The sequence below is a fragment of the Mesocricetus auratus genome, unplaced genomic scaffold, assembly GCF_017639785.1.
Source record: "Mesocricetus auratus isolate SY011 unplaced genomic scaffold, BCM_Maur_2.0 Super-Scaffold_100024, whole genome shotgun sequence".
Taxonomy (NCBI): Eukaryota; Metazoa; Chordata; class Mammalia; order Rodentia; family Cricetidae; genus Mesocricetus; species Mesocricetus auratus.
Window position 1 is genome coordinate 6,713,869 of NW_024429205.1, and position 18,656 is coordinate 6,732,524.

The 18,656-nt window shown below is 50.1% G+C and overlaps 1 protein-coding gene across 2 annotated transcripts in view; it reads left to right on the forward strand.

Moving 5' to 3' along the window:
* Grhl1 (grainyhead like transcription factor 1) overlaps nucleotides 1-16,254 on the forward strand; it is a 44,633-nt gene extending 28,379 nt beyond the window's left edge. For both annotated transcript variants that reach the window (XM_005082006.4, XM_040730732.1), the window contains exons 9-16: nucleotides 1,855-2,013; nucleotides 6,673-6,724; nucleotides 7,066-7,205; nucleotides 8,513-8,550; nucleotides 10,739-10,830; nucleotides 11,120-11,205; nucleotides 13,395-13,459; nucleotides 14,785-16,254. In XM_005082006.4, the coding sequence (XP_005082063.1) occupies nucleotides 1,855-2,013; nucleotides 6,673-6,724; nucleotides 7,066-7,205; nucleotides 8,513-8,550; nucleotides 10,739-10,830; nucleotides 11,120-11,205; nucleotides 13,395-13,459; nucleotides 14,785-14,899 (747 nt within the window). In that variant the 3' untranslated portion in view covers nucleotides 14,900-16,254. The remainder of the gene's footprint in view (nucleotides 1-1,854; nucleotides 2,014-6,672; nucleotides 6,725-7,065; nucleotides 7,206-8,512; nucleotides 8,551-10,738; nucleotides 10,831-11,119; nucleotides 11,206-13,394; nucleotides 13,460-14,784) is intronic.
* Nucleotides 16,255-18,656: the final 2,402 nt, after the last annotated feature.

Consider the following 18,656-nt stretch of genomic DNA (forward strand, 5'->3'; position numbering starts at 1 on the left):
GCACCAGATCACGGATTTTTAAGTAAAGCCGTTCAGAAATCCCACGAGCCACTTCCTGCTTGTGCATCTAGACCTAAGTCTTTAAACAAAAAGAAACAGGGCTGGGAAAATGACTCATTCGGTAAAGTGCTCGTCGTGCAAGCGTGAGGACCTGGGTGTGGTGGTGCGCTGTGCCTTCGTCACCTGGGGAAACAGAAAGAGGGCTGTCTGGGGTCCCTGACCGACCATGCTAGCCTAATCGGTGAGTCAGGCCAATGGCAGACCTGTCTCAAAGGTGGCAGATGGTGTTTCAAAGGATAACACCTAACGCCAGGGGTGGCCCTTGGCACACTCACACAAGCTGTGTTTTGTTTTTTTAAGTCAAGTAATTTCCTTTGTTTATTGGAAATAGAAAACTTTTTGAAGTAAGATAGCACATTGCCCTTGTGTGAACAGTCTGGAGAAAGGGATACATCTGGGCACCTTCCGCCCGGACCTCTACCCAAAGGATAAAGTCTGTGGGGTTAGGTCACTGTGGGAAAGGTAGGCCAACCCTAACAGCTCCTGGAGCTTCAAATGTGGAGGGACAGCGCCCTCTGCTGGGCACAGGGATAGCTCTGTAGCGCGTCTGAAGAGTACAACGTGATCCCAGCACAGAGTGTGACATCCTGTATGGAGAGACAAGTTTTATGTGGAGGACGGGATCCCACGGGACCCTCAGACCTGGACAGGCAGGGGGTGGGGCCTGTGGTGTGATCCTGACCAGATCAGTAAGACAGCTGGCAGGGTCGGGATGTGGTGGGGCTCACAGTGTCCAGGGAGAGTGAGAAAGGTCTGGGGAAGAACAGATGAGGGGTGGTCTTCAGATCACGTCCCAGGCTACTTAGGATGTTCGACCCTTTCCCACTTAGGCAGAGGAGAGTAACCTAGCCAAGGCTTGCACCTGCCTGGCCCTGGCCCTCTGTCACCGTGGCTCTAATTCTCTTTCTCTCGTGTCTTTGTCTCCTCCTTTTGTCTTCCACATAATGCCCCTGTGGCACACAGTCCCCATCGCATACCCATTTACAACCCAAGGCCACCCCTGCTCGTGTCTTAGTTGAGCAGGACAGCAGTGCTTCTCAGGTAACTCGTGCTAGACTGCTGGGGCCTAGGCACCGGAAGGAATCCTGGTTGTGTGGCATCTCTGAAGGGTCTTGCATCTCTGAAATTGCCCGTTTTAAATAAAACTATGATTCTAATCCTATCCACTGCATGATGCCCATAAATTAATTCCAAAGCCAGTGGCCTGGAGAATGAAAAGCATCTGGACCACATCAGACAGATTCAAACCCAGAACCATAAAGGGGGAATGGGGCATGTTTACTAGCATGCAGAACCATGAAGGGTGGTTCCAGAGAGGGTGTAGAGCTGTTCCTCAGCAGCCAAGAGGCACACTGTGGTGTCCCTGGCAAATGACATTAGCCACGGGGGCCACGTTACTTGTCCTAGCTGACATCCAAGAGCGAGCCTGGGAGTAAACAACTTCCGAGCTCCCCCTCTTCCTCTCCACTGCTCTCGAGATGTGTCCTCCGCTGCCTCTGAGAATCATGAGCATCCCAGCCACTGGCAAGTAATGCCACCCTGGATAGACGGTCCTGGGTAGTAAGAGAAGACAGCTTGAACAAGCCATGGAGAGCAGGTAGTAAGCATCGCCCCTCCATGCCTCAGCTTCAGCTCCTGCCTCCAGGTTCCTGCTCTGGCTTCCCCTCATGATGACAAGGTGTAATGAGAGAAAGAAAAGATTCATGACAGGCTCGAGTGTCCATCATTGCAAAGGCCGGGCCGAGCCTGCTGCTGCTGGAGTTGCCACTCATGGAAGCCTGTCTTCCTTCACAGGTGTTCATCTCCGTCAACTGCTTGAGCACGGACTTCTCTTCTCAGAAGGGCGTGAAGGGCTTACCCCTCAACATCCAGATCGACACGTACAGCTATAACAACCGCAGCAACAAGCCAGTGCACCGTGCCTACTGCCAGATAAAGGTTTTCTGTGACAAGGTGAGGGAACAGTGGGCTTCGGGAGGAGCAGCCGAGGTGGGGCGTCCTTCCCCAACAATGCCTGGACGCACTTCCACACATAGTCACCAACCTTAAGTGAACACTTAGCCTTTCACCCTTGCGTGAAAGGAAGCTAAATTATAGAAGGAAGGGGGAATGCTCGCTCGAACTAAAAACGACTGAGAATGGTAAAGGAAAGGATGTGGGCCCAGTCCAGATCAGTAACGACCATAGCGACTCCCTCCACCTGACTTGCCTCCCAGAAGGTCCTATGGCAGGCCGTCCCCAAGATTTCTGCTTCCCCTTCAAGTTTCTCTAGTGCAGCTCCTGCCTCCCCCATCAAGTTAGACTCTGGCAGGGCTGTTGGGTCTGACCACTGGAGGGCGCCCAGGACCTTCGCCTTCAGAGAGCTTTCTCAACAGTCTGCCGGATCCGGCTCATCTGCAGGCCAGGGGCTCCACCTGTATGTAACAAATGATCACAAATTGAGCAGCGTAAAGCAACACCCTGTTATTATCTGTTGGTAGCTCACTCTTCCTGAGCTGACACCAAGGTGTGAGCAGGTCTGCATGCCTTTCTGTCTCCAGTCTGGCTCCCTGCCTTCTCCACCTGCTGGGCGCGGTTTGCAGCCGTGGCTGTCCCAAGCCTGCAGTGGTTCACACAGGACCACTCATCCCTCTCTGCATCTTCGTTATGCCTCTGGTTTTCTGCTTTCTGGTCCCTCGTCATCACCTCGGGCTCCCACAGCTGCCCTGGGATCGTGTCCCTATCTTCCCAGCAGCCTTCCCTCCCGTTGCCATGCAGTCCGCTCCTTCCCAGGCCGCTGGATCAGGTGTGGAGATTAATGGGACACAGGTGCTTCCCAGGGGCTGCACTTGGAGTCAGTGAGTCGCAGCTGGTGGCACATGCACTTGTGACCTAGGTCAGGCTCTTCCCATCTGACCACATTCCTCCCTAGCCCCGAGAAAACCTGATGGTCCAGGGGTGTGGCACCTGAGAGGCCAGGAGAATTGGGAGACAGGCCAGCCTGGGCTACATGCTCTCTCTCTCTCTCTCTCTCTCTCTCTCTCTCTCTCTCTCTCTCTCTCTCTCTCTCTCTCTCTCTTTTGAGGAGCTACCAGGATATTTACATTCCTTTTATAAAACTAGAGAAATTTCAGTTTTATTCACACCTTTTTTTTTCACATCTGATGTTTCCGTTAAATCTGACTAATAATTTCCCTGGGCATTCTTGAAGATTCCTGAGTTCATTTTTTGAGTGCCATGAAGGTTGCCCCGTCCCCCGTCCCCTGCAAACCGGAGCTGCCTCAGCTGTCCGCTGCCACCTGCAGCCCTGACTCTGTCTGCTGTGCATTGCCCCAGTGTTAGTTGTCGCCTTTGGTTTACCTGCTGGCTCTCCGAGCTCTCACTGTGAGTCTGGTCTCCACTTGGAGACACTTAGGGATGTCCTTTGATGTGTGGACAGCGGTCTCTTCCCTAAGGAAGCTGTGCCGTCTCTGTTGCGAGCTGCTTAGCTGGTTTGATGAACGAGTCTCTCATTTCTCAGGAGCAGCAGCCACTCGGCGCATTTTCAGAGAAAATGCGGGCAGAGTCTGGATTTCTTAGCAGTGAATTTAGGCCGCTGCCTTTTCTGTTGTCTCATTGGCCCATCCTTTTGGCTTCTGACACACCGTCTTACGTAGCCTGTGCCTGTTATAGAAGCAACAATGACCTGAACTCGTGAGCCTTCTGCCCGTTACCCTGAGTGCTGAGCTTAATCCCTGTGCATCTCACTGGCACCCACAGAAGTCAGTCTTAAGTGCAGAAGATCTTCCATGTCTTAGCAAGGGTTTCTCTTCCACTGGCGGTGAGCATCTGCGTGTGATGAGACTGCACGTCCTTGAGTTTGGCTCTCCCTGGGTTTGGAACATGTCTGGCTGTTGTTTCCTTCGATGTGCCTGCTCCTTCCCTTCTGTCATGTGCTTTGAATTCCACTGATGGCCTGTCTGTCGTTGTCCTTTGATTTTTCTTACTTCATCCCGATAGTTTCCATTGTCCTAGGTTCACTGATCTTTGCCAGGTCTAAACCGATACAACTGAACTCCATCCATTGTCGTTTCCGTCTCTGAAAATCCAATGGACCTATTTTCCATCATGTCTCTACTCAGCAAGTAGTGGGCTTGGTTTTCCTGTTGGGGGTAATAACCGTTATTTGTTGGTTTTGACGGCAGCAAACATAGGGTCGTGTGCATACCAGGTAGACGCTGTCCCACTGAACCACACCCTCAGCCCAGGCTTAGTTTTTCCATAGTTTTTGAATGACATCACTGGCTTAATGTCTGTGCCTGGTACCCATGCCTGGGCCCACTTCCACCGTTTGATTTCCTTTCTGCTTGGGTGGAAACCGATCTGTCTTGCTGGGTACCTGACCTTGTACGTTTTGCCTTGCTGGGCCTGGGTGTTTTTATCCCTCAGACTCTTCTTCAGGTTTGTCCTCATTAAGTTTCTTGGAAACAGTTTGATTCGTTCAGATGTCCCCTTGTGATCCACAGGTGACTCTGGGGCCACACCCTGTTGGGCCCATTATTCTGCACCACTGTGCAGGATTTCCTGGGTGTTGGCTCCGTGCCCTGTGCGAGGAAAGCTTTTTCCAGTCCAGTTGGGGGAACAGAGAGTATGTCTGCCCTGTGTGCCTGTCAGGGTGGTGTTCTCTGTCTGGGGTGTGTCTGGAGTAGCCTCTTTGCGCCCCCAGGGTTGAATCTCCTTGAGCTTCATTGTCCTGGCACTTGGGAGGGCGGTGTCAGGACTTGCAGCTGTCGGACCTATGCTCCCCTCTTTTCTGCAGGGGCTGTCAGACTCCTTGGTCCCTAAGTTAGGTTCGGTCCTGTCATTTCAGAATAGGGTATGAGTCTCCATCTTGGCAGGAGCCTGAGTTCCTTGTTCTTTCTGGATATGGCTGATAATAAGTTCTGCGTGAGGCCACCTTGGGGTGGAGGTGTCGCTTCTCTCTAACTGAAGTTACTATTAGGCTGTTAGGAGTCACTGGGAGATGTGCATCTCTCCACAGGATTGGCTAGGGGCTGCAGACACTGCCCTGCTTCTCTGTATCAGGAGTCTGTATCAGTAGCACATAACAGTTCTTTTATTTTATGGTGTGTGTGTGTGTGTGTGTGTATGTACGCGCTCATGGATGTGTTTATTTGCATGTGGATGCTCATGTGAGAGGGTACATATGTGTGGAGAGAGAGAGAGAGTGTGTGTGTGTGTGTGTGTGTGTGTACGTGCGTGTGCATGTGGCGTGCTCACGAGCAGGAGAACTTGAGCACTCGAGAGGAGGAGGCCAGAGACTGATGTACTGTCTTCCTTTCCTTGGTCACTTTTCATGGTATATATTGAGGCAGGATCTCTCACTTGAACCCAAATTGCCAGTTTGGCAGCTCCTGCTAGCCAGCTTACTTCAGGAATGCACAGTCTCTACCTCTTGCTCACTGGGATTGTAGGTGGGGCTGCAGTGGACACCCACAGTTTACATGGGTGTTGGGGATCAGACCTCTAGTCCTTACCCTTGTACTGCAAGCCGTTCTTACAAGGAGGCTGTGCAGCTCCCGTGTTGTACATGTACAAGGTGTTAGCACTCTAGAGCAGGCAGGAGGTTCTTTGTTGTTTTCAAAGCTGATCTTTATCGGGTAATGAGGCCAAAGATCAATGAGAGGCCCTTCACTTCCTTCTTCCTATCAGGGAGTGTATATGACAGAAATAAGCCAGCATTTCCTACCTTCCTGGGGAGCTGTGAAGTCACCTGTCTGCACAATCCAGAGACAGCCTCACTAAAGGAGACTGAGTCAATGTTGCATGTTAATACGCAAATGGTACCCGATTTCAGGTCATGGGTTTCACTAGTAAAGTTCATGTGAATATTTTTTTTAAGATTTATTTATTTATTACACATACAGTGTTCTGCCAGGAGAGGGCACCAGATTGAATTGTAGATGGTTGTGAGCCACCATGTGGTTGCTGGGAATTGAACACAGGACCTCTGGAAGAGCAGTCAGTGCTCTTAACCTCTGAGCCATCTCTCCAGCCCTCGTGTGAATATTTTTGTGGGTTTGGTTGCATGATACCGCCATTCTGTGCAGTTGATATACATAGCACAGATAAGTCCTTTTACAGAACACAGAGCACAAAGACCACTAGTGGCATTTGTTTTTGTCGTTGATACCGATTGTGTCTGTCACTCATAGGCACTGTGTCTTTGGACAGAGCCATTGCTCTCTGTGATGACATTGGCCACTCAGGGAATATTCATGGGGCCAAATTTTTTTTTTGTCTTTGATGGCCCTTTCCTATGAGATAGGGGGAAAGGTGCCCACACCTTTGGCGGGCCACCTCCACCTTTAAACCAACTGCATGTGTTGTCAAAAGGAATTTTGCTTTATTTGTGTTTAAACTGTTCCCTGTGGTTGATTTCATGTTGCTAGAAATGACTTTAAGAAGTTGTGCAAGTGTTATTAGATACGTTACTTGTAGAAGGGGGGTTCGTTGTGACATGTCCATACATGTTTATGATGTACTTCAGTGAGAGGGGGCAGGTGTGGCCAGCCCTGTGATGGCACTAACTCCCAGAGAGCCTGGGAGTCCCCGAGGACCTGACCGTCAGACTCCTGTCTCCTTTGTCTGCAGGGAGCTGAGCGGAAAATCAGGGATGAAGAACGAAAGCAAAGCAAGAGAAAAGGCAAGTGCACCGACCCCAGTCCCCGGGGAATGCAGCCTGCCGATGCCCGAGGCCTGCCAGCCACAGCCTGGACCCTGGGGAGTGCGGGCTGCATGGGGGAGAGGCTGGATGGGCGAGTGCCTGCACCAAGGGCTTCACCAGCAGCTGCCAACGAGGGCAGAGGCTTGCCTACAGAACTGCAGGCCAGTGTCTCGGGCTATCCCAGGCTCAGGCTCTTTTGGATGCTGGTTCTAGTTCACTATGTAGACCAGAGTGGCCCCCAGGTCACAGAGGTGGAGCAGCCCCACACACAGCCAGCCCATCGCTATAATCTCTTGGTGGCCTCTGTTTTTGCTCCCCAGTTTCCGATGTTAAAGTGCAGCTGCTTCCCTCACACAAGCGGACGGACATCACGGTGTTCAAGCCCTTCCTGGATCTGGATACCCAGCCTGTTCTCTTCATCCCTGATGTGCACTTTACCAACCTGCAGCGGGGCAGTCATGTAGGTACCAGCCTCCCGGGACAGGCTGCAGGGCCTGGCAAAAAGAAACTCATTGACATTTTTCATAGTCAGCCCGCAGTGGCCCTTGACCAATCCGTGAGCTCTCTGGAACTTTCAGTCATGGTGGCATGATACCCATTGGAATCAGATGGTAAATGGTGCTGATCCGAAGATGCAGCGCTGCACCTGTCAACCTCAGTTCCACGTGTGTTCTTTCATGCTGTAGCTCACTTAAAGGTGTTGAGAGCAGCATCACATTTGGAGTTTGAGTCCCTGGTCTTGTAAGTTCAGCTTGGGTGACACCTGTGTCCGAAGGCCGTTTCTTGTAATTCCCATATGTTGGATGTCATTGGAATGTGCCATGTGCTCTACAGCCAAGTCTTGGCAATCCATGCAAAGACAGCCACACCCGGGCATTGGTAGCGCACACCTTTAATCTCAGCACTCGGGAGGCAGAGGCAGGCAGATCTCTGTGAGTTCGAAGCCAGCCTGGTCTACAGAGTGAGTTCCAGGACAGTCTCCAAAGCTACACAGAGAAACCCTGCCTCAAAAAAAAAAAAAAAAAACAAAAACAAAAAACAAAAAACATGTTTAGAAGAGGCAGGCAGATCTCTGTGAGTTTGAGGCCAGCCTGGTCTACAAAGTGAGTTCCAGGACAGCCTCCAAAGCTACAGAGGAACCCTGTCTCGAAAAACCAAAAAACCAAAAAAAAAAAAAAAAAGACAGCCACGCCCTGCTTTGTGGGACAGGAGTTTCAGGAGAGTGTGGCTTTTCTTTTTATAACGAGGTCTGGTAAATTCACAAAAGAGACCCTGCCATGCACTTAGTGGAAAGATTTGTAAGGGACTAATGAGTTTTCGGAGGTGATGCCAACACTCTGATTGTAGTGAGAGCCTCAGGGCGAGCTGGAGTCTGCAAGCTTTTTCTGGTAGCACTGAATGCTTCAGACTTTTGTGATCTGTGCCATCCCCTGTGGGCTATTCTACTCTGCCCTTCTGTTACAGAAGGAGCCACACACCATGAGTGACGGAATGAGTAGGACCTCATTTCATTAAATGTTTACCTCAGCCAGTCTCCATCAGGTTTGGTCCACACGCCACAGAGATCAGCCCCTGAGTCAGCGAAGTTGAAGGGAACTGTAAAAATCTGGGTGTTGAAAAATACGGCTACAGGATTGTCTTTTAGAGGAAGGGTTTGGTATTAGGCTGGTCACATTCAAAATTATCTCCATTTTGGGGCTAATTTACTTGCCTGAAATATTTGAACAGGTTTGGGAAGCAATCTGAATCTTGTGTTTTGGGTTTTAGGTTCTTTCCATCCCCTCTGAAGAACTGGAAGGTGAAGGGTAAGGTTGATGTTTTGTTTTACTCTAATAAACTCAAAGTCACCAAAAAAGTAGATATAATACAAAGAACTTGTTTACCTCTGCGCTGTGAGCACACGTTTCTTGGCCAGGTGTGGTGACACCTACCTGCCATCCTAGCACTTAGGAGGTGAGGCAGGACAATGTGAATTCAGGCCATCCTGGACTACACAGTGAGTCCCAGGCCAGGACGTCACAGCTGACCCCTCAGAGCTGACCCAGATATCAGGTGTCTGTCTCCTAGTAACAGGGCCTCACTTATATCCCACAGTGTGGAAGGGAACCAGGCTGGCTCAATGGCAGACCCCATCCAGGTCTCCCTGGTTGTACGGTAGCACTGCTATGCAAGGCCAGATTCTGTTCAGAGCCTCCCGTGGTGGTGTGTCTTTAACCACCTCAGTCAGGGACAGCCTGCTTTGACTTAACTTTCGGGGCATCTTAAATTGAGGCCTCACCACGCACCCTAGATGTGTGCATTGGCAGCCCTGCCCTCTGATGCCTCCTTCCTTGGCATCCTTCCTGCCCAGTTTATCTCATTCCTGTGACCACCGGACTAAACCTCTGCGTAGATCTCTTCCCTTTGTCTACTCTGTGGAGACAGTGTGCTGTGCCCTGCGAATACCGTGTTCACCGCCAAACTTCCAACTGTCTCCCTCATGACATCAGTTTACCGCCAAAGTTCCAACTGTCTCCCTCATGACATCAGTTCACCGCCAAACTTCCAACTGTCTCCCTCATGACATCAGTTCACCGCCAAACTTCCAACTGTCTCCCTCATCAGTACTGGACTCTGTCTCTCACCTTAAGGCATCCCTTCCATTCACCGGGATTCACTGGTTGCCTGTGTTGACACGGGGCTCCTTTTGACTTGCATTCGGTGCTGCTGTTTTCCTTGTCCAGCCACAGAACCAGTCTTTAAGAAACACTGGTTCCCCATAGGGGAAGCAGTGTGTAGAACCCAGGACAAGGGATCCCAGATGTCTTCTGAAGTCTCCATGCTCCTCTGTAGATCCCCTGCTCATCCCCACGGGCCCTGTGCGCCGCAGTTCCCTGCTATTAGAATATGCACAGCCTACACAGGCTTGTCCTTTATGATGGCTTCGGGACTGAATTTTGAAGGAATAGTACAGTCTGCTGTGGACATTCCTTTTTCTGTTTTCTGCTCGCAGAAAAGTGCATGGAGATGGAGCGCAGCTGCTGGTGGCTTCCATTGCCCTCCTCCTTGCATTTCAGTTTTGGCTTTTGAGACAGGGCTGTACCCTGGCCCAGTGTGGCCTAGGACTCACTGTGTGGCCCAGCCTGGCGTCCAGCTCAGGAGCAGCTCCCACCTCGGGCTGCTGAGTGCTGTGATTGTATGCACAAGCCCCACGCCTGCCCCCTTTGCCTCTTTTTCTGATTTCCCTCCTTTCTGTCCGGCTCCCAGCCCACATTTGTTGCCACTAGGCCTGTGCCACCACCACCAATTCCATTCATGATGTCTCAGATGTGGCTCCTGCGGGCACCTTCACCAAGGGCTCGTTATGACCGAGGGGCTGAGGTGAACTGATGCTTCCAGGCCTCTTCTGAAAGCACTCGCTGTCCTTATTTCTGTTTCTTTGCTCACCTCACAGCCCCTCCCCCAGGACACGCCTTTGCCAGCTGTGCCTCAGCCCTGTGAACTTTCCTCTCAGGCTCCTTGTTCACTCTCCCCTGCTATTTATTTCCATGGAAGCCGTTAGAAGCTACACTGTGATTGTCACCCAAGCCTTCTAATAGACTGTCCTACCTGTGGGCCTGGAATTTCCTGCAGCATAGACCAGATATTTTGGTCACAGCTGTCCACCCGATACAACTTGTAGAGTCTCCTGAGCTGTGGCATAAAACCCATCATGATTCCTTAAAGTCGAACACAGGAGGCAGCCTGCCCACTTAGGTGTGTCTTATGTCACAGGAGGTCCATGTCTGCTGTCCCGTGCTTAGTGCTGAGTTGATGGAAGCATGTCCGGCCATGGAGCCCATACAGCATGTCATTTGGGTGGCCTAGGCCTAATGAGCCCCCCCCCCCCCCCAAGTCGTCATCTGGCTTGGACCACGTAAAGGATGAAAGGAGTTGAGTCTGAGGTGCAGGACTGCTTGTGCAGTTCATCGGGGTTGAAGCTCATGACCCAGCTGTGCTTCGGCTCGCCCACAGGTCTGTCTTGAAAAGGGGCCCGTTCGGAACCGAAGACGACTTTCTAGTTCCTCCACCTGCTAAGATGACCCGGACAGAAGAGCCGAAGAGAGGTGTGTGGGTCCCGGTGGTAGATGGGAACTCTTAACCAGCAGTGAGCTCATGAACTTGGCTTCTCTGGCTTCACCCCTGCATGTTTACCTTTTAGACCATCACCTCCCCGAGTGCAGGGGGAGGCAGAGTGCAGGGGGAAGCTGCAGCTGGGCCCTGGGGCTCACATTGTGGTGGAGTGTGTGGCTGTCCCTCGTGGGACGGTGTCTGACCATCTTAACTAGTACCTGTGGCTGTTTTCATGAATCTCGCTTATGTGAACTAACCCTTTCCTCTGTGGCCCCTACCCAGTGCTGCTCTACGTCCGGAAGGAGTCAGAGGAGGTCTTTGATGCTCTGATGCTAAAGTCCCCGTCTTTGAAGGGCTTGATGGAGGCGGTAAGTAGGACACGCATCACATCCCTGAGTGACAGAGAAGGGGCCTCACAGTCCCGCTGAGGCGTTTTATTAGACAACCTGATTCCTCTGTCTCGCTGGAACCTTGACCTCTCTCCCAGGCATCCTTTGTATGCCTATAGCACTGTGTGCATCTGACCTGCCTTGGGCATCCTCGCTTGACTGCAGGTCTGTCTATTCCTTGTGCCAGCCTGGAGTTGGTAGGTGGATCCCTCTGCCGTGTGTGTCCTGCTGAATTCCATTTGTAATGGCCTAGGGGGCAGATTAACTTTTCTATTTTTTTAAATATTTTTTAAATTTATTTATTATGCATACAGTATTCTGCCTACATGCCAGAAGAGGGCACCAGATTGAGTTGTAGATGGTTGTGAGCCACATTGTGGTTGCTGGGAATTGAACTCAGGACCTCTGGAAGAGCAGTCAGTGCTCTTAACCTCTGAGCCATCTAACTTCTGTATTCTTGATTAAAAGAAAATTCATGTAGCAAACCACGTAGAAGTTGACAATAGTAAGGTCTTAAAAATGTCATCCATAAAATAGTTGTTCAGTTGGACTTGGGAGGAACATCTGTAATTTCCGGAACTCTAGAAGCTCGGGCAGAAACGTGAGAATTTGAGACAAACCTGTCCCCAAACAAAAACTCCAGCTCCCAGCCTGCCTCTGCACCTTCCTTATCCAGAGTACATCTGAGAGGATGTAGTGGTGTGACCTGTGAGGGCCACCAATCCCAGGAGCTGACAGAGGGCTGCACTCAGCTGTGCACATGTCCCTATGTCAGTAGGAGACACATGGGGGGACCCAGCACCAGCCCTTACAAACCATAGAAATTGTGATCTCAAAGTGATGCATAATTGAAATTGGGCTAGACAATCTCCCTTAGCTCCCTTGGCAACTGCAGTATGCCGAACCCACTTAAAAAAGTCTTTTAAAAGCCAACACACAAAACCCAGGGCTTGCTGTGTAGTCCAGACTGGTCTAGAACTCACTTATATAGCCCACTCTGGCCCAGACTCCCCATTGCTGGGATTTCAGACATGGACTACCACACTCAACTTTGTCCAGGTGCCATTGTAGGTATTGGAGCCACCAGAGTAAATGACACAATCCCCAAACAAAGACAATGAAATAAGCCAGAGATCCACGGTAAATGTTGACACACAGAAAGTGTGATGAAGCTGCATAGACCAAATGAGACGATAGTGGGTCCCAGCGTCCCTCCCTGTGACCTTTCCTGCTTACGTTGGCCTCAGCTCAGTGATCGTCCAGCATTAGCCTCCTAGCCATGTTGGCTTTTGTGTTCTTTAAAGATGGCACAGACTTTTGACTTATACCGTGTGACCTGTCGGTGACTTTCAAGGATGAATACATGCCATTCGTCAGCCCAGGGGTGTGCACCACGGGGTAGGCCTGGTGTGCACCACGGGGTAGGCCTGGTGTGCACCACGGGGTAGGCCTGGTGTGCACCACGGGGAAGGCCTGGTGTGCACCACGGGGAAGGCCTGGTATGCGCCATGGGGTAGGCCTGGTGTGCACCGCAGCTTCAGAGAGCAGATCTGGTGCAGTATAGGCTCCTGCATGGAGCAGAGGCAGCAGAACAAGTCAAGGAGTTGTCACAGAAACTAGAGCCACTCTGTGCACACAAGGCCTCTGCATCACGAAACCAAGCCTTGTCACATGGTCCTAGCTACAGATGTTTCTTTCAGTCAGTTGGCTTGCTGCCATCTGCATTAATTAGGGGAAACGCCAGTCCCGTCCCCTGTTCCCCACACCCCCCCCTGCCACCCCAGGACATAGTCTGAATCTTGACATTCTCTTTGTTCAGGAGTCTTTTAAAAACGGGAGGCTGAAGTCTGGGCTGTGGTGGCAAACTCCTTTAATCCCAACAATTAGGAGGCAGAGGCAGGCAGATCTCTGAGTTTGAGGCTAACCTGGTCTCCAGAGTGAGTTCTAGGACAGCCAGTGCTACACAGAGAAAACCAATATTGGAGGAGGGAGGGTGGAGCAGGACAGGAGGAATTCCAAATTTGAGGCCAGCTTTTGGTATAGTAAGTCCTTGCCTCAGAACACACACACACACGCACACACACACACACACACACACACACACACACACACACACGGCTCTTCTTTTAAAACTTGGACAACAGCATTCTTATTCTCTGTTCTTCTAGATCTCAGACAAGTATGATGTCCCCCATGAGAAGATTGGGAAAATATTTAAGAAGTGCAAAAAAGGGTGAGTAATGACCAGGGTCCTGTGTGCTCCTGAAGACAATTGTCCATAGTACTGATGTCACATGCCTTCAGTGACACGCAGTCCAGAAGCAGCCATGAAAATTCAGGTGTTAAAACTTTTATTTGTGTGGGAGAAGGTGGAAGAGTGATTCAGGGTCACACTCTGTAGCCCGGGCTAGCCCCGAACTCTCGGCAATCCTCCTGTCTTGGGCTCCCCAGTGCATGGAGTATGGGCGTGAACCACCATGCCTTGTTTTCTTTCCTTATTACATTTGAAGGTTGGTTTTTTCTGTGCCTGGCAGCGGTGAAGTGGCCCCCTCTGCAGGGTGTGCAGTGAAGCTGACTAAGGACTCGCCTGGTTTTCACCTCGTGTTTTCTAGATGAGTTTAGTGTTTACCAGTGAGATAGCTCAGGCTCAGAGGAGGATGGGCTTATCCGTGATCAGGTGGTTTGGGGATATGGAGCTCTCCATGGTCATGTGGTCTGTGATTCAATCCAGTTATGCCTTTTCCTTTTCTTCTTAAATGTCCTACCCTAGGTTGTATTTTCAAGCTATAGAAAATTGCTTCTTGTTCAGAAATTAATTTTTAGTGTATCTGTGTGTGTGCGTGTGTTTGTGTGTGTATGTTTGTGTGTGTGTGTATGTCTATGCCACAGTGCACCTGTGGAGGTCAGAGAACAACTTTCATGAGTCATTTTTTTCCTTCTACCGCATGGATACCCAGGGTGGATCCCAGGGCACCAGACTTGGCGGCAAGCACCTTTACCTGCTGAGCCATCCTGCTTGGCCCAGAAATTACAATTTTTACTTGTGTTTTAGTTGAAGTGTTTGTACTCTTTGGCATGAATAAGCAGCGTATTTGTCTTATTTCTAAACCAAATGCTAATTGGAATTTTCTAGCTGAATCTAACAGGAAGGGTTACGCTTTACTGCTTTGTTTAAATGTTGAGGGTGACTTGCCAGGAAGGGTAATCGGTCAGGTGATGAGTTCTACTGATTCTAACACAGAACAGCCCATATTGGGTACCACTTAGTGCATAAACATCCAGGCCGGATGTGATAAGACAGGCAGTGTTTCCTGTCTGCCCCCTACTTCCACCACTGGGATCCTGAACTCCTGAACTCGGTTCCCTCCCTCCCTGGCTTTCCCTGGCCCTGGCCATAGGCACCCTGGGGCTCTTCATCTTCTGAATGAGGTAACCACAGCATAGGAGGGTATGACACTGTCCCCACAAGTCACAGTCAGCGCCCAGCTAACAAGCAAATCCAAGCCTTACTCCACAACCAAGTAGGATGGTGGGAACTCATGTCCCGTCTTTGTCCAGGATCCTGGTGAACATGGACGACAATATCGTGAAACACTACTCCAATGAAGACACCTTCCAGCTGCACATTGAAGAAGCCGGCGGGTCGTACAAGCTCACCCTGACAGAGATTTAAGGTGCGGGGCACTCAGCCCCCAGGTATGGGAGTTTCATGAAAGTGTTCCGTAGAACTTATAGTTTGGCCACCTGAGGAGCCCGGGCACCCACCCTGCCAACACCTTGACTATCAGGGAAGGAACCTTTCACGTAGGAGATGGCGCTGCGTGTAGCATGCTGTGCTGCTGTTTCATGCGTGGTTGTGTTTGAGTTTCTGAGAACCTTGTTCCGGATATAACAGACCATGGGAACCTTTGGGTTATCGCTATGTTACTTACCAAATCTCTGGAGATCTGCCTATGTCCACGAGAGCGGTGGGCTGCTGGCTGGCAAGAGTCGGGAAGGCAACAGCTTGTCTTTGAGGACTCTGTGTTCTTGCCTGGCCTCAATCTAACTCCAGCCGCCTTGGGGAGTGGGCCCAGCCCTGAGCAATAAAGGATTGAGTCCTCTCCTCCACCTCTCCTCTCCGATGTTTACTAACTAGGGTGCGTTCCTGGAATCTTCCTTGCAACTTCCTTGGACATATTGACTGCCTTTCTTATGAAGAACCTGAGTAGGTGAAGTGTGAAGTTAGTTCAGTTAAAAGCTGCGTTGTATATAAGTGCAATATCTTTTTGAAGGTCTGCCTGTAAATGTGTACATACATGTCGGATATAAATATAATATATATATATATATATATGGTGTCTGTGTACAGATAATGGAGGCGAGCAGGAAGACCTACTTTGAAAACTCTCCCCAGAGAAGAGGTTAAGTTATTTTTGATAATGTGGACCAAGCAGGTAGAATGCGTTTTCCCAAACACAAGCAAGTGTTCCCTAGCAAAAAGCCGTCTCAAGTGGCAGAGCCGCCTGCTCTTGAGAGTGTCGCCTCCTTGGGGGTGTCTGTGCCCTAAGTGGAGCTAATGGAGGACGGACTCGGCTGCAGCTACTTATGAGGTGTGTATCCGAGTGTCAGCAAGCTGTGCCCATGCAGTGTCACAGCTGTCATCGTGAGCCAGTGACACACCCAGAAGTGGACCTACTTCCTCGAGTACCGTGTTTCAGAACTTTCTACCAAGGGCTGACTAGAAAGCCCTCGTTGATTTACATCACTGTGGCAGGGGAATGTTTTGTGCACACTTAAATATTAAAAACAAAATTTTACAATGTAATTTTGTAACAAATCTTGTAACAGAAATACAATTGCAGGTCTCTTTAGGTTCAGGGAACTAGAATAGGTCATTTGTATGAATAGGATGGTTAGCTGTATACTTAGGTAAAAATATTCTAATGAAGTATGTGAACAAAATAGCTGGTTTTCTAAGATACGGGATACGGGTCATATAACACTATTTTATATTTTGTTTTATGAAATAAATTTTACTCATTTTAATTGTATCATTGAATGTGTTTTAAACTAAAGGGATTGAATTTTGTGTGTCTATTGCACTCTCGTTACTGAGTGTGGCTCCTTCACTCCAATCTCTTCCTTTGCCCTGCCTAACCTGGAATTTGTTATGTAGCCCAGACTGGCTTCAGACTCAGAGCTCTGCTCCCCGAGTGCAGGGATTGAGGGCACACACGACCACAGCCCAGCACTTTCTCTGTTTCCAAACTCAGGCTGCCTTTGAACTGAGCCTTCTGCCTTAGCCTCCCCAGCCCTGGGGTTACACGCATGCAACACCATGTGAAGATCTGCTTCTAGCCGGGCGGTGGTGGCGCACGCCTTTAATCCCAGCACTCTGAGGCAGAGGCAGGCGGATCTCTGTGAGTTCGAGGCCAGCCTGGTCTACAGAGAGAGTTCCAGGACAGCCTCCAAAGCCACAGAGAAACCCTGTCTCGAAAAACCAAAAAAAAAAAAAAAATCTGCTTTTAATGCACATGATGCAGTTGACAAAGCCAGCTCCCGGAAGATTTCCCATGGCTTCTGTGTACTGTCCCACCTTCAGTCTGTGCCCACAGCCGGGGCTACTGATGACTCAGTGGCTCAGGTGCGGCTTGGGGAGCAGAACTGCCAGCAGTTACCCTGTGCTAGCCCTTCCTCCCAGCCCCCAGTGCTGCCGTTGGCGCCCTCCTCACTCAGCTCTGATTCAGACTGAGTGAAAACTGTCTAGTGAGCAGGCATTGCTAAGAGGTACCTGAGAGAATGGCTCGGGGAAGGGCAGTTTCAAGGGTCAACAGACCCGGGCTGGGAGGACGTCACAGAGGAAGGCAAGTGGGTCCCCGCACACCTTGCAAGTGCTGAGAGGATGCACCTTGCTCTTCATTTCTGTGTCTCCATGTGCTCCAGGAAAGGAGCCTGTGGCTGTCATCCTATTGGCAAAATGGCAAAATGGATTATACCCAATGGATGACGGGAAGGACTTGGGGACTAAGGTGGTACATGGAGGGAAAGGACAAGGGCTTAAACTTCAAGATCCGTTTAAACGTCCAGACCAACCCAGTACCTATTGGACCTAATCCGGTGCTGATATCAGGCCAATCTGCCCCTCAGCCGACCCCCCTTCTCTCCACAATGCCCAGCACCCCCGGCCCCTCTAAACCTATCTCTGTCAAGACAGATTCTCCAGTAGGGACAGAAAATAGAGCCTTCTCAATATCTACCCTCTTCTGGTAGCCGGCTCCTTTTCCGTTTATTCTATGGGAGCCCACCCTCCAGTCAGCAAATGCCCAGCCCAATAAATGCTTCCCAGCGTCCCTCTGTCTCGTCCCTCCCCCACTGCTTCTGCCATAGCTCCCGGACCTCAGGGTAGCTGCTAAGGAGATTTAAAAGAGCCTCCCCTGCCTGCCTCTCAACCTGGCAACCATGTTCAAGCAGCTTTCAAAGGGTGAGTAGTTAGGAGGAAAGTGCCAAGGAGCTCTGGGCATCCAGACAGACTGTTGGTGAGGCTAGGGAGGTGGCTAAGTTGGTAAAATACACATTTACCTTGTAAGCATGAGGACCAGAGTTTGGATCCTCAGGAGTTCTGCAACCTGTGACTTTAATCCCAGTGCTGGGAAGGCAGAGACCCAAGGATCCCTGGGGCTTGATGACCAGCCAGCCTAGCTGCATGGGAGATCTGATTCAGTGAGACCCTGTCTTCAAATGAAAGGTGGGGGCAATGGAGGAAGATACCTGATGTCTGCCTCTGTCTCTGCGCTTGTACATGTGCATGCACAATACACATCCTGGAAACCACAAGTACACACACACCTGTGCTGTTGATGAAATGTCATTGGTTTTTTTGGTTTGGTTTTGGGTTTTGTTTTTTTCATGTTGTTGTTTTATTTTGTTTTTCGAGACAGGGTTTCTCTGTATTGTTTTGGAGGCTGTCCTGGAACTCACTCTGTAGACCAGGCTGGCCTCAAACTCACAGAGATCCGCCTGCCTCTGCCTCCCAAGTGCTGGGATTAAAGGCGTGCGCCACCAATGCCTGGCGAAATGTTATACCATCGGTTTTTTGTTTGTTTGCTTGTTTCAGGTGTTTCCCTTTATTTCTTCGAACTTAAACATTTTAAGTTTTAAAGAATCTTGTCAGCCGGGCGGTTGTCTCGTTAAAAAAAAAAAAAAGAATCTTGTCATGTCTTTGTGTATGTACATATGTGAATGTGGGTGTTCACATGTACATGTGGAGGTCAGAGAACAACTTTCAGGAGTCAGAAGTCTACCATGGGATCCGGAAGAGAACTCAGGTGGTCAAGTTTGTGTAGCAAGCGCCTTGAACTCATTTAAAGTAATTACTTAAAGCACTGTCTAATTAGCCCAGTGTCTGGGAAAGCCCAAGATCAGTCCCTAATGTTTCCAACCTGTGTGGG